The sequence below is a fragment of the Neomonachus schauinslandi genome, chromosome 7 (assembly GCF_002201575.2).
Source record: "Neomonachus schauinslandi chromosome 7, ASM220157v2, whole genome shotgun sequence".
NCBI lineage: Eukaryota > Metazoa > Chordata > Mammalia > Carnivora > Phocidae > Neomonachus > Neomonachus schauinslandi.
This window is the reverse complement of record NC_058409.1, coordinates 93,222,849-93,236,632: the sequence shown is the minus strand read 5'-3', so window position 1 is coordinate 93,236,632 and position 13,784 is coordinate 93,222,849. Positions and strand designations below refer to the sequence as shown.

The following is a 13,784-nucleotide window of genomic DNA, read 5'->3' as shown; positions in this document are numbered from 1 at the left end:
GATGCAGGAGGGGCTCTCTGAACTCCCTCTTTCTACCTAAAAGCAAGTCATACAGTTTCCCGTGAGAAAGATGCCTTCCCTGAACCATAATGAGAAGATTCTTATCACTAGAGACTGGGAGTCAATGCCAAAATGGACCCGTACAAACAAAACTGATCCTCCAACAGTCCCTCCGCATATTTCCTAGCCACTGCCCCACAACGGACTGCCCCAGTCCAAGGCCCTTTGTCTTGTCCCATCCCCACAATTTCTCATTCCTTGTATAAAAAGATATATAAATTTTTGGGCCCACTGGCTTCTTCAGGTCTTCATTTTCCATTTGAAGACTCCCATGTACACATAAAAATACCCAATACATTTGTATGCTTTTCTCCGGTTGCTCTGTCTTATGTCCGTCTAATTCTTAGACCAGCCACAGGACCTAAGGGGGTAGAAGCTGACTACACCAGTCAGCTTAAAAATGCACAGGACGGGGGATGGCACAGGCTGGTGCAGACCTCTGCACAGGGGTGTCCAGACAGAAAATACAAGAACTTTGGCTTATTTTAAAAATCATATCCTTTAGCATTTCTATTTCTTAAATGTTTTATAAGGTGCATACATAATGTATCAGTATCGCAGTATATGCATGCAATATGAAAACAATTAAATATGCATAGAGTCGGTATACAGACTCAAAAATGGTCACTGGCAGAGGTAGGTAACAGCTAATACGTACAGACCTTGGTTTCCCCTGCGTAAAATGGGGAGGGAATACCTCATGCAGAGTGGTAGCAAGTATGTGCTTTAGAGTCAAGGTGAACCTGGATTTGAACCAAGGTTCTGCTGCTTACTCGCTGTGCAGCCCTTGGACAAAGTCTTTAGTTCTTCTCAGTTTAAGTTTCGCTGTGTATAATAAGGGGATAAAAATGCTTTATTGCTGTAAGAAGTAAATGAGATAATTCATCTAAAGTGTTTATCACATAGTAAGAGTTTTATGTCAGTTCTTCTTATTAAACATTTACATTGTTTACATAATTGATGACGCCTCTTAAGGCATCTGAAGCAGAGAACACACGAGGTGCACCATGTGGGTATGTTTTTATGAACGTGCTCTATGCGTATGGAAAGAACATATACTGAAATGGGAACAGGGATGGCATGATCCCTGGCACGATCACGATATTGAGTGGATCCACACCAAGGAGAACTATGGCTACTTACAGATGGGAAAGAGATGTCAGGTCGCTGAAGGAGCCTTCGGGAACGCTGGAAATGTCATTGCCATGGAGGGTCCTGAAAGTGGAAGCACAGGGCGGAGGTTAACCCCCAGTTATGGTTCTGAGCTCAGCAAGCTCTTGGGGTCCCAGGCTGGCCCCAACACCCCTCATTTGTGCTCAGAGCCCCACTGCTCCTAGCAGGAAGTGCCTCCTCCTCTGAGGCAGGTGCCTGCCTATTTCCATGCCCAGCTCAGCAGTGTGGATGTTGGGGGTAGAGGGTTTGGGAAAGAAGAGGATGGAGTTCTGAATCTGACAGGCCCGGGATGGAATGAGAAACCAGTCCTTTTTAGCTGTGGAACACTGGGTACGTTAACTTTGCTCTTCTGAGCCTCGGTTTTTGCACCTGAAACATGGAGAGGGATGTCTGGAGGCACTGGAGAGATACCGTGAAGAACTGTGGCCGAGACTAAGTTTTAGAGCCAGGCTGCTTGCCTTCAAATCCTGACTCTGCCACTTACCAGCTGTGTGACTCTGGCCAAAGTTATTTACCTCTCTGTGCCTCAGTTTCCTATTGTAAAGTGGGAATGAAAGTAAACAGATTTGTCATAGAAGGTGGTTGAGGGTGCATTAATCCATAAAAAGTCAAACATTTTCTGTGTGCTAAATAACTACCCATTATTCATAGTTGTGAAAGGGTCTTGAAGAATGGCTGGTAGAGATCAATAAATTAGTTCCCTTCATATTCACCTAGAGAGATTTTGAGCAGATTGAGAAATTAATCCCAGCTCAGGTGATAAAGGGAGGGGGGCACTCAGGTCCTGGGGCGATTCCGTGGAGCCGGACACTCATCTGCATGGGGAATGGTTTGGTGTCAGCCATGACGTATTTTTATCTGGTGTTCGTGTGCCTCCGAGTGCATTTTCTGACAGCATGTCCAAGGGGCCAGGCGACCTGCTTGGCATTAATCATACCTCTCTCCGCCTTGTGGTGTAGGAGCTGGGAGCCATTCTTACTTGTGGAGTGGTGGCATATACTGCACTTTTAATCAATGCCTGCAGAATAGGTTCATGAGAAAACCCAAATGCACACTGCTCCGGTGCTCAAGCAACAACACTAGTAAATCCACAATTCATGGATTATACCCTCCTTTGAAGGACTAATCATCAACCGCATACAAAAAGTCCCCACACCGATGACTCACTTTGGGTCTGGCCTGTGAAATGTGCAGACACTCAGAGGCTCCGTTAGTGACCACTGTGCGCGGTCCCCTGTGCTGTGATGGAGCCAACAAAGGGCAATGAGAGTTGACTGGGGAAGTGTAACTAACGAATATGCCCTTTTGTTTTCCTTTTAGCTGATGTTAGCCTGCCCTGGGTTTTGAGCTGAAATAAAGAGAGGGGCTTACTTACACTTAATACAGAACAGAGGCGTCTGACAGACTGAGCGCTAGAGCTAACACACCGGCAGATTTCTGAGACCCATTCTCAGGGGCTCCGATTCCGTGGGTCTGGGGTGGGGGGCAAGAGAGGCTGCATTTCTAACCAGCTCCCAGGTGATGCTCATGCTCTTGGTCCTCCGAGCCACATTGAGCTGCCCTAGGTTGTCACCCTCATCACCTCAAGCTCCTTCCCTTTCCTTCTCCCTGGGACAGCAGGAAGAAGCTAACCAGTCGTCCAAAGAGAGCTGGAAGTAGCTTCTCACCTCTCCGGATAAGAAGGGGCTAGAAGCACTTCCTAACACTTACCAGTATCATTTAGTTTCGAACGCATGTGGTTATTTATGAATCACACCGGCTCCTGCCTGCTATTAGCTTAGATGACTTCATGGTTGCTTGCTGTTCGGCAAATGTGCCCAGCCCTGCTGTTAATCATTTCCGAATGAGGCCTGGGCCCCTGGAGAGGCACGAAGCCCTAATTTAAAAAACACCAAATGACCCAAAGGCAGCTTTGGCGCTGCGACTCCTGCAAGTCACGCTCCCATTTATTATGAGCTGAGCTGCCGAGGTCTCCATCAACTGCAGAGTAACGGGGCTGTAATTTACTGGGACAGCGCTAAAGAAATCTGCCTACACCGCAGGTTCTCCCTCCCGGTTTGGCCCCCCAAAGAAAGACTCTTGCCTGTCCAGCCACCATCCTCAGGGTTGCCAGGGAAGTGGGACAACTGTTTCCTCCCGGGAAGCACGATCCACCGCCCCACCCCCTGCTTTTCCTTCCCTTTCCCTGACACCTCCTGGGGGCTGCAACTCTGAACTCAGAATGACTCTTCTCTAAGTGCCCGGACTCCTTTTTCCCTGCTGACTCTTCGGAGGTGTTATGGTAAACTTGGGCATTTTGGGGTGCGGATGAGGGCATCACTTGGAGTAACACGAAAGCAGAACAATCTCGTGTCAGTTCTGGGTTGCCTGAACCTCGGGTCTCCGGACCCCCAGGTGCTCCCGGTATGTGTACGTGATACTGGTGCTCATGGTTCATGTGAAAGATGGCAGGGACGACCGTCATCCTGTATGTGGATGGGGGTGGGTGGGTGAATTCTCTTCTGAGCAGGCTGGGTCACTCTCAGGTGACCTGGGGGTTAAGGCCTGGATCAGACTGTGTGGGTGTGAGTCCCTATTCTGATCATCGCTGGCTGTGTGATTATCTGATTCAACGGACTTAATCTTTCTGTGCTTCTGTTTTCTTATCTCTAAAATGGAGGAATTCTTAGGATCCACTTGCAGTAGATATCTTTTTAGGGGTGTGGGTTGGTTGGCATCAATCTCTTTTCGGTAACACTTCCTCCCTTTTCCATGGAGGAGTCACCCTTCTCCACCTCTTAGTCCAGCTGGTTTGGCCTCATGGGCAGAACTATGGCCCAGGTCAGCGTCAGCCCAGAGTCACTGAGAGTGGTTTGAGGCTGAGTATGTGACCCAAGTGGACCAATGTGAGACACTTCTGGGGCTTTCTCTGGAACTATTAGGACAGAGACAGTTTCACTTTGAGAAGCAGAAAGAAGCACATTTCTGACAGTACCATCGGAGCCACCTGCATCCAGCCCTAGAACGTAATACCTACTACTGACTTTTTCAGTTACCTGCACTGATAAATTCTCTTCCTGCTTACGGTGGTTTGAACTGATTTTCTCCTCCTTCAGCCAGGAAGGGATCTAACATACTGTTTCCTAAGCTAGCTGCAAAGATTCAAAGATACAATGCAAGTGGTTCAGATGGCGCAGGACTCCGTGCAGGGCCTGCCCGTGAGGCTGCAATTATGGCTCCCATCGTCATGACTCCTTCCCCTTGAGGCTCCGTGATGTGTTTTGGGGCCAGTCCTCTCAAAACGTTCCCCCCACACAGAGGAAACCTGAAGCTATGCAGCCTGTACGGTGCAAAGGCAGTAATAAGTCATGTGACAGATTCCCGGACTGGAGAAGAGACACACTGGGTTTCGGCAGAGTGACCCTGGGCCCATCACCTTCTGGCCCGTGTCTCTTTCCACCACACTCTTTAGTTCTCATCAGAGGACTCTCTGGGCCGTGTCCCTCCAATCCTCAAGGAAAGTCTGAAATGGGTGGCAAGGAAAAGAGAGAACCTCTGGCTGGGAAGGATGGAATGTGGTGGAAAGAGCACTGGGCTGGGAGCTGGGACCCGGGTTCCCACCCCGCTTCTGCTCCTGCTTGTGGCTCGTCTGCAGCACTGCTTCCTGCTCTTGTCCCCAGAAGCCACCCCCCCCACATCTGTTGCTCCTCGAGGGTCCCCATGCACATGCCCTTCCTTCAGGGGCTCTGTCTAGGGAATTTATGTTCTCCCTGCCTAGAATAGTCTCCACTCCCCTCACACATAGGTAACTCCCAATGGCTTCTCAGACTCAGCCCTGGGAGTAGTGATTCGGAGAGCAAATGGTCTTGGGTTCAAATCCCAACTTTATTCTCTACTGGTTGTGTCACTTTGGCAAAGTGACTCAACCTTGCTGAGCCTCTGTTTCCTGGTCTGGGGGATGGGGATAATAGTGGTACATTCTTCAGAGGGGTGATATGAAAAGTGGATATGATAATTAACTAAAGCACGTAGCCCAGTGTGTAGTACACAGACAAGGTTTAATAACTGTCAGTGGCGATTACGATTTTCCTCTCAAAAAGCTTTTCAGTGGATGGCCAAAACTGGGTCACGTGCCTCTCCCGTGTATTCCTGTGGCTCTCTCCCAGGTATTGCCATGTGTGCCAGGAGCTTATCTACTTGTCTGTTTCCTCTTCTAGACCGTGAGCTGAGGACAGGGACTGTGTTTCATTATTTTCCTCTCTGGTGTTTAGCACAGCATTTAACACATAGTAGGTATTTAGAAAAGGATGAATAAATAAATGTGGGCAAGTCACTAAGCCTTTCTGAATCTGTCTCCTTACTTTATAAACGAGAGGTTTGGATAAGATAATTTATTTTTTTAAAAGATTTTATTTATTTGAGGAGGGGGGAGAGAGAGAGAGAGAGTGAGGAGGGGGAGGGGCAGGGACAAGCAGACTCCCTGCTAGACTCCCTGCTGAGTGGGAGCCCGATGTGAGGCTCAATCCCAGGACCCTGAGATCATGACCTGAGCTGAAGTTGGACACTTAACCAACTGAGCCTCAGGCTAGAATAATTTCTGAGACTCACTTCCCATTTCTAAAATTCAAAATTAATTTTATTTTTTGGTAACACCAAAGGGCCACACCAGGACCAGGGTTTGGAGGCCATAAGGAATCACCTTTTGGCTCACCAGAATTGTCTAATGTTCAACAGCCGGTCAAAAATGGAGTGGGGTTGGGGCACCTTGGTGGTTCAGTCGGTTAAGCATCTGCCTTGGGCTCAGGTCATGATCTCAGGGTCCTGGGATCGAGCCCCGAGTTGGGCTCCATGCTCTTTGGGGAGCCTGCTTCTCCCACTCCTTCTGTCTCACTCCCAGCTCATGCTTTCTCACTCTCTCTCTCAAATAAATAAAGAAAATCTTAAAAAAAATGGAATGGGGTCGGCGCGCCTGGGTGGCGCAGTCAGTTAAGCGTCTGACTCTTGATTTCGGCTCAGGTCATGACCTCAGGGTCTCGAGATCAAGCCCCGCATCGGGCTCTGCGCTGGGTGTGGAGTTTGCTTAAGATTCTCTCTTTCCCTGTGCCCCTCCCCCTGCTCTAAATAATAATTAATCAATTAATTAATTTAATGGAGTGGGGTTATCTGGGAAGGGAGCAAGCTCCTGGTCTCTAAAGGTAATCAAGCAAAGGGCAATGGAGCCCTTTGCAGAGACGCTGTAGGGAGGACCCATGCAATTGGTAGAGCAGGGATGAACAGCCCCGTGTGCATAAATAGCAAGCACCATCTTCCTCCAGGGACAAGGGACTAAAAATACTGAGGATGATGAATGATAATCCCACTCCCTCCCTCATGAGCACATACTGAAACAGCCCTCCCAGAGCTAACTGATTCCAGGTGGCCCTCCTGCAGCTGGGGAGTGACAGCTGGGACCACACACATGCATACAAGGCATGTGGCTCAGTGTGGGGCAAAGATCAGGGAACACGCAGATCCCTGAAGAAGAACTAGAATGTCCATGAGAATGTTCTCTTTTAGCTATCTTTAGATTAGGAGCAAACTAGGAAAAGCAAATTTTCACCCAGTGTTTTGTACTCAGGGTTCCCTGACAACTCTCCTGTCTCAGGAACGTATTCACATCCACCCACCAACATACACACACACACACACTCGCTCTTAAATTGTCAGGTCTTTCTAGAATACTTTGTGGCCTTTGTCTTGGCTAAACCCAATGCTTATTCTCTCCCCCACCCCAAACTGCCAGCAGCCATGGATCTGTTGTCATGTCTGAAATTCTTATCAAAGTAAGGAAACCTTTTGGAAATGAGAAATGCTCAAATGCAATTGTAGATATTACAGCTCCTGATTTCACAAAAACCTACCTTTGCCCCCTAACCGTCTAAATTGTGAATATCCTACTACATTCATTCATCTTTAACTCTGCCTTCTTTTATGACAGGAACAACTTCACATTAGCGGTTAGCGATCAATGATTTTTTTTTCATTTGTCTATGTCCCTCAAAGTCCTTCTTTATAGTTATAAATGCATGCAAGTTATAATTGTGACATATATACCAATTAGGTTTACTTTTCCACATAAGGCTATGTGGTAAACACTTCCCAACACTGCTACCTCGTTTTCATCTTTACCTCTTTTAATAATTGCCCTTCATTGACTGCCTGTGTTATGCTTTTCCTTAAACTGTGGCGCTTGTAGGTACTATTTAAAATGTAGGTTAAAAATTAACAGAGCAACCAAGATCCTAATGCAGAGAACCTTTCCCTCATATTGGATTATTCTTTAGCATAAATTCCTAGCTGTGCAATTACTGGAGAAAAGGATACAAATACCATAAAAGAAATGTCATCCATAAACATTTTTATTTTTCCTGAATTGGCCTTTATGAGGAAAATGGTTGCTCCCCACTGAGGTATATGGTTGCAACGAGGGCCTCTAAGACCACTTATTATCTATGAGATCCCATGATTCTAAAATGATGATGCCATAGGCCTACTAATTCTTAATTCAAGACGCAAGCAGAAGCATGTGGTATGTTGCTGTGTGTTCCCAATGAATGAATGAGAGCAGTCTGCAATGGGACAGACGAGGTGCCTGGGGAGCAGGAAACCCCGGTGATGTTCTCGCTGCCACCCTGGGAGACCAGACAAATGGACAGGCAAGCATTCTCAGTCTCCCTCCCTTTCCTGTGCTGGGTTGCCCCACTGGAACCACTCGAATTATAAATGTAGGCACATAGGTCCCATGAAAATTGGCAGCAGCCCCTGGCAGCAAACCCATGCGGAGAACTGGAAGACCAGGATGGGAGACAATTGGTTGGGATTGAGGGGGGACGGTGGGAAGTGGGAGGGGGCAGCAGGACCAGCCCCAGCCCCGGCCAATGAGAGGAGCCCATCTCCCACTGCGTTCAACTGGAAACAGGGAAATGGTTCTGCTGATGTTTCCATTCTCAAACTCCCCCGAGAAGGTGGATAATAAATAACGGACAATAACAGATTGCACACTGTCAGCGTGGGTACTTCTTTGCCCCGAGAGAACTGATTTTTAATAAGAGCGCAGATGACACGTGGCGGGAGTTGTTGCTGACACTGGTGTTTTGTGGGCTTCAATAAATCACATCAGCCTGGGGGCTCTGGAATGGACGGGCTCACTGGGTGCTGTTTGCTGATTGCTACTGGGTCCTGAGAAGGGTCCCAGGGCTCTGAGTCAGGAGGCTGGATGCTGCAGCCTCCTGACTGCTGGGTTTGGGGCCAGTTACAACCTGGACCTCGGTTTTCCCGTCTTTACAATGGGCAAAATCCCCTCAATCTCACAGCACTGTTGCAAAGGGTTATAGAGGGCAGTGGCCATGAAAAGTGGCATTTCTGTCCTCATGGGAATATCATTCAAAGGATCCTCCTTTGCCAACAAAATATGCAAGATGACAAGGCACAAAGATCAAGTGATAGATAATAGGGCCTAGGGATGGGGGTGGCCCAGAGAGATGCCATTCCTGCTCTTGTAAGGTAATAACAAATACCGGTAGTAGCAAGTGAATATTTATAAAGTGTTTGCCATGGGCCAGAGCTATGGTAAGCCTGTCTGTACATCATTTCATTTAATCATCATAAAACCCTGTGAGGTAATTACCACCTGGATTTTACGGAAGACACACAGCTAGGGAGGGGCAGAGCCACACTTGGAAAGTAGGTAGACTCTGTGGCCATCTTGTCTTTGCTAGGAACTCACCTGCCTCAGTGGGCTGCCCTCTACCCTGAGTAGGACAGGGCGAGGCAGGTGTCATATGGTGATAAGGTGGGGGGCAGGTATGGAGGCTGCAGACTCCAGAACCCCGTCTAAAGGGGCAGGTCTGCTCAGCCTTGCAAGAATATAGATGGGAGCCCCGGAATGGCCACATCTCTCCATTTTCCAAGAGAGATTAGAAATTAGGATTTGTATGAGAAGCCTCCTGATGTTTAACTGTTAGCAACTTATTAAAACTTTGTTGTTTTGAAAAGATACTCTGTGAGCCAACTGACTCCACAGTGGCTAACTCATAGCTGTCTGGGAGCTGAACCAGGCGTCTGGGCTTCTAGTTCGTGACCTCTGATACACCCTGCACAGGTTCACAGTGTTCCCGCTGCCCCTCTAAAGCCAGAGGGACCAACAGCGGAGTGGTCCTCAGCACTGTGGCCACAAACCACACACTGTGCTCTACTAGGGTGCAGAATACAACTGCACGTGCTAATCCTCACCAGGGAGGTGCTAGCAATCTCGCTGTGCACAAGAAGCAGCACCAACTCAGAGTGGCTTGTGATTTGTGCTGGCCCGTGGGAGCGCCGGGCTGGGGAGGTGTGGGGGTGGATAGGAGCACTCAGCACTGCGTGCTGGACTTGGTTAAGCACAAGTGGGCATCGGGGCTCTGGGGCACTCACAGCACTCGGAGAGACCGCAGCCCGTCGAAGGCGTGGACAGGGATGCACCGCAGCTGGTTGTAGCTCAGGATCCTGCAGAAGAAGACACAGGTGTGCTCTTGGCCATTCCTAGTCTCAGCTACTTACGGCCGTACCGTCCATTCTGCGGACCAGTCAAAGCAAATGGTTTCTTTATCTTTCTAATTTTAAGATATTGACAAAAAACCATCCCAACAATAAAGGGAAGAGAAACACCTTTCACCGCTCCAGAAAGTTCACTGGCTTTGCTTCCCCAGCTTCCTCTCGTGCTCCACGGCAGGCGGGCCTCCTAACCAGCTTTGCCATCACCTCCCTCTATTGTCAAATGGTCAGTGCTCACAGTGTGCCGAGCTAATGGGAAATAAATGGATCTGAGCAAAATATAGTTGTGTAGGGAAACCCTCCACTGGGAAAGAAAATTCACAAATCACAGAAGGTGTTCCAAAGAGGGCCTTCTTCAGAAGTAATTAGGTGTTAGTTCCTCTCTAACTGCCCAGACAGTAGAGTTCTGCCCTACTTTATTTTCCTTCTGGTGATTAAGGTCTGCTCTACATGGGGGCAGCCATAGCCCTGAGGATCACTAGAGCAGAGAACATAGGCCTGAGGGGCAGGGAGAGAGGATGGCCACACGCCACTTACTGCCAGGCCCCTGTTACACGCAGCACCCCACTGTACTCACAGGGTGGAGAGGTGAGACATGTTACTGAAGGTGTAGTTGGTCAGCACGCCAATGCTGTTGTTGCTCAGGTCACTAGGAAAAGTAAAATAGAAGGGCATACTTTACTGTTGTTGCATCTGTAGGGGGTCATTCCCAACTTTCACACATTTGTGTATGCCTGCTGTCCGTCCGTCTGTCCATCCATTCATCCATCCACTCACCTATCCGCCCATTCATCCAATATTTTCATTCAAGATTTATTCAATCCCTCATTCAAGCGTTTGTTGTTCATCCATCCATCCATTCACCTAGTCAACCATTCAATTACAAGTCTATCCTTCCATCTCATCCTCCCGGCAACACAGAACACACGAGATCTCTCCTTATTCTAGCGCCATTTTCCCCAGGTCAATCCTTTCTTCCACTGTTCCTCTCTCACTTCTGGCATTCATTTGTCCCATCTTACCAGATTCTCTCTTAGGGGGAATGAGGTTGGTGGGGGTGTAGTGCTCTGCCAAATACAACCTCCAGCTTCTCTTCAGGGACAACTATCCCAAGCAGTGGTGTCCAATAGTAGCTGCACATTAGAATCCCCTGGAGAGTGTTTACACCCTCCGAGGCCTGGGTCCCATGTCCAGATATTCTGGTTTACAAATCAGATATTCTGATTTAATTGCTTGAGGATGGTTTGAAGCATCAGTATTAAACAAACAAATTAATCAGCTGAGGGTGAGAACCATTGCTCTAGAGGAGTGGTTCTCGACTCAGGGCACATTTGCTTCCCCAGTGACATGTGGCAATGTCTGGAGACATTTTTGGTTGTCGCTACTTGGGGAGGGACGCTACTGGCATCTCATCGGTAGAGGCCCTGAGATGCTGCTGAACATCCCACAGTGTCCAGCACAGCCCCACAACCCAGAATGACCTGGCTCCAAATGCACACAGGGCCGAGGTGGAGAAATCTCACCTAGAGGCTGGTTTGGGGGATAGGTAAGAAGCCAGCCTGAATGAGGTGACAGGTGGCTTTCTTCCACCCTTCTTCAGTAGCCCCACTTTCCCAAGGGCAACAGTGATTCATTCTGAAAGAACTCTCCTTCTCCCCCTGTGGACTGGCTCCCTGCTCCCTGAGCAGCCAGGGTGATCTTCCAATGACCACTCGCTCAAGGAATTATTTTGTACCCTTATGGTTCCCCTCCTGGCAAGGCAGTGATGCTCTCAGGGGCAAAGCTCATGGACCACCCAGCTTCCTGGGCCCCACCCATGCCCCGCAGCCCTGCTCCTCATTTGGGAGTTTTTCCTGGGTCTTGGCCGACTTGGAGCCGGTAGGAGCTACCACATGAAGGAACCTAATTTGAACCATCTACTTGGAACATTTTCTTTTTTCTTTTTTTCTTTTTTTTAAAGATTTTATTTATTTATTTGACAGAGAGAGACACAGCGAGAGAGGGAACACAAGCAGGGGGAGTGGGAGAGGGAGAAGCAGGCTTCCCGCCAAGCAGGGAGCCCGATGTGGGATTCGATCCCAGGACCCTGGGATCATGACCTGAGCCGAAGGCAGACGCTTAACGACTGAGCCACCCAGGCGCCCTACTTGGAACATTTTCTAGGCAACTAGAGGAGGAAGAAGAAATGCTCATTTAAGCTTCTGGCAAACCTCAGTGTGGCCGCAGCTTACAAGAAACTGGAGGCTGGGGAGTCTCAGGATTTAATTGGGGCCCCAGAAAGTCAGAGGCTCCCCCACCTGTCCCTAAGCCAAGGAGGAAGGTGATGTGGATGGTCAGTGATGCCAGGCTCTGGGTATTTCTCTGTGTAGTTCTCACTGGTAAGGCCTGCCACATCAGAATGGCTCATGCCTCCCAGCTGCCTCTCTGCTCCACCCCGGGAGAAAGCGTAGGAATGCCGTGAAGCCCACAGACCATCCTCTCTTACCCTCCACATAGTTTCCTGAGCTCCCCCAGGAGAGAACATTACATGCCCCCCCGCCCCCATGCCCGGCTCCTTACATAAGTGTCAGGTGTCGGAGGGCAGACAGCTCCCTGGGCACGGCTGTTAAGTGGTTTCCTTCCAGGTACCTGAAAGAGAGGTGCAGAGTGACGCCTGGTCAAGAGACACTGCATACATGGTCATTTCTCAGAGACCCCTCCTCCGACTTTCTGGGTTAGGTCGGGCCTCTGTTTTGCTCTCTCAAAGCTCCTTTTCTCCCCTGCCCCCACCTCAAAGCACATACTACATTTGTCATTTAATATTGATTTGTGTGATTATTCAACAAATGACACTTTCCCCCACTGGACCACTATCCTCCATGATGGCAGGGCTGTTGTCTGAAACCGTCCAGTGTTGGACCCCCCAGAGTGTGTACACAGCTGTCACACAGTAGGTGTCCAGTAAACATTTCTTGAATACATAAAGCACTCACTCTGTGCCCAGCCCTCACAATACTCTCACATGGCAAGGATTCACACCTGAGGCAACAATTTCAGAGATGTTTAAACACTTGCCCAAGGTCACACAGCGAGTGAGTGGCTGAGCTAGGATTCGAACCCAGGTCTCTCTGACTACAGTCTTACCACAGTTCCTATGGCCTCTACTTAGCTACTGGAGAACATGGGAGAGCTGAGCCACGATTCCTGTTAAGAACCCTAATTCAGGCTTGCATATGTCCGATGTGCACCAGAAGCTGAGGAAAAAGGACATGTTCCTGGAGCACTGTGCTGTGGTTCCCAGCAGGATGACTGCCTGCGGGCGGGGGGACGTACCAACAGATGGAGACTCATGCTGGACAGGCAAAGCTTGAGCCTAGACCTGACTGGACTTCAGGGTCCTGCACTGACCTGCTCACCTGGGATGAGGCCACCTCCTCCAACACTCGAGTGTGCTTGAGGACAAGAGAAGGAAGTCTTGTTTTGATCACGAATTACAAAAGTGACGACTACCCTCAAGAGGTGACATGGGCCAATTCATTCACTGCCATCCTTGCTGTAAACTCCTTCCCCCTGGGCTTCCTGTTGCTCTCGGGACAAAATGACAAAACCTTGAAGATGGCTTACAATGCCTGCTCTGGTCTCCTGGGCGAATCTCCCTTGACATAAGGCCCCCAGAGCTTCCTCTTGGAATGGTGCCGAGGCCCACAGGTGCAGAGTCTGCCTTAAGCTCCAAGAGGGCAGACCCTCCATCTTTATCTGTAGCCCAGTGCTTCTCAAACTTTAACATAGGTACACATCACCTGGGATCTTGCTAAAAGGCAGATTCTAATCTGGTAGGTCTGTGGCGCGTTGGAGAGTCTGCATTTCTAACAGGCTGCTGGGTGAGGGTGGGAAGTGCTGGTCTGTAGGCTGCGTTTGGAGTCACAAGGTACTGGTACACCGCCTGGCATCCAGCAGACCCACCACCGAATGGTTGAATGGGAGGACATGGGTTAAAACAGGATAGGAGTGAGTTTGTCAAT

General features: G+C 49.0%; 1 protein-coding gene across 2 annotated transcripts in view; it reads right to left on the bottom strand.

Moving 5' to 3' along the window:
• The window catches only part of SLIT3 (slit guidance ligand 3), a 592,885-nt gene that overhangs the window by 39,018 nt on the left and 540,083 nt on the right, over positions 1-13,784 (bottom strand). For both annotated transcript variants that reach the window (XM_021695640.2, XM_044917114.1), the window contains exons 21-24: positions 12,343-12,411; positions 10,361-10,432; positions 9,664-9,735; positions 1,204-1,275 (exon numbers count right to left, since the gene is read on the bottom strand). In XM_021695640.2, the coding sequence (XP_021551315.2) occupies positions 1,204-1,275; positions 9,664-9,735; positions 10,361-10,432; positions 12,343-12,411 (285 nt within the window). The remainder of the gene's footprint in view (positions 1-1,203; positions 1,276-9,663; positions 9,736-10,360; positions 10,433-12,342; positions 12,412-13,784) is intronic.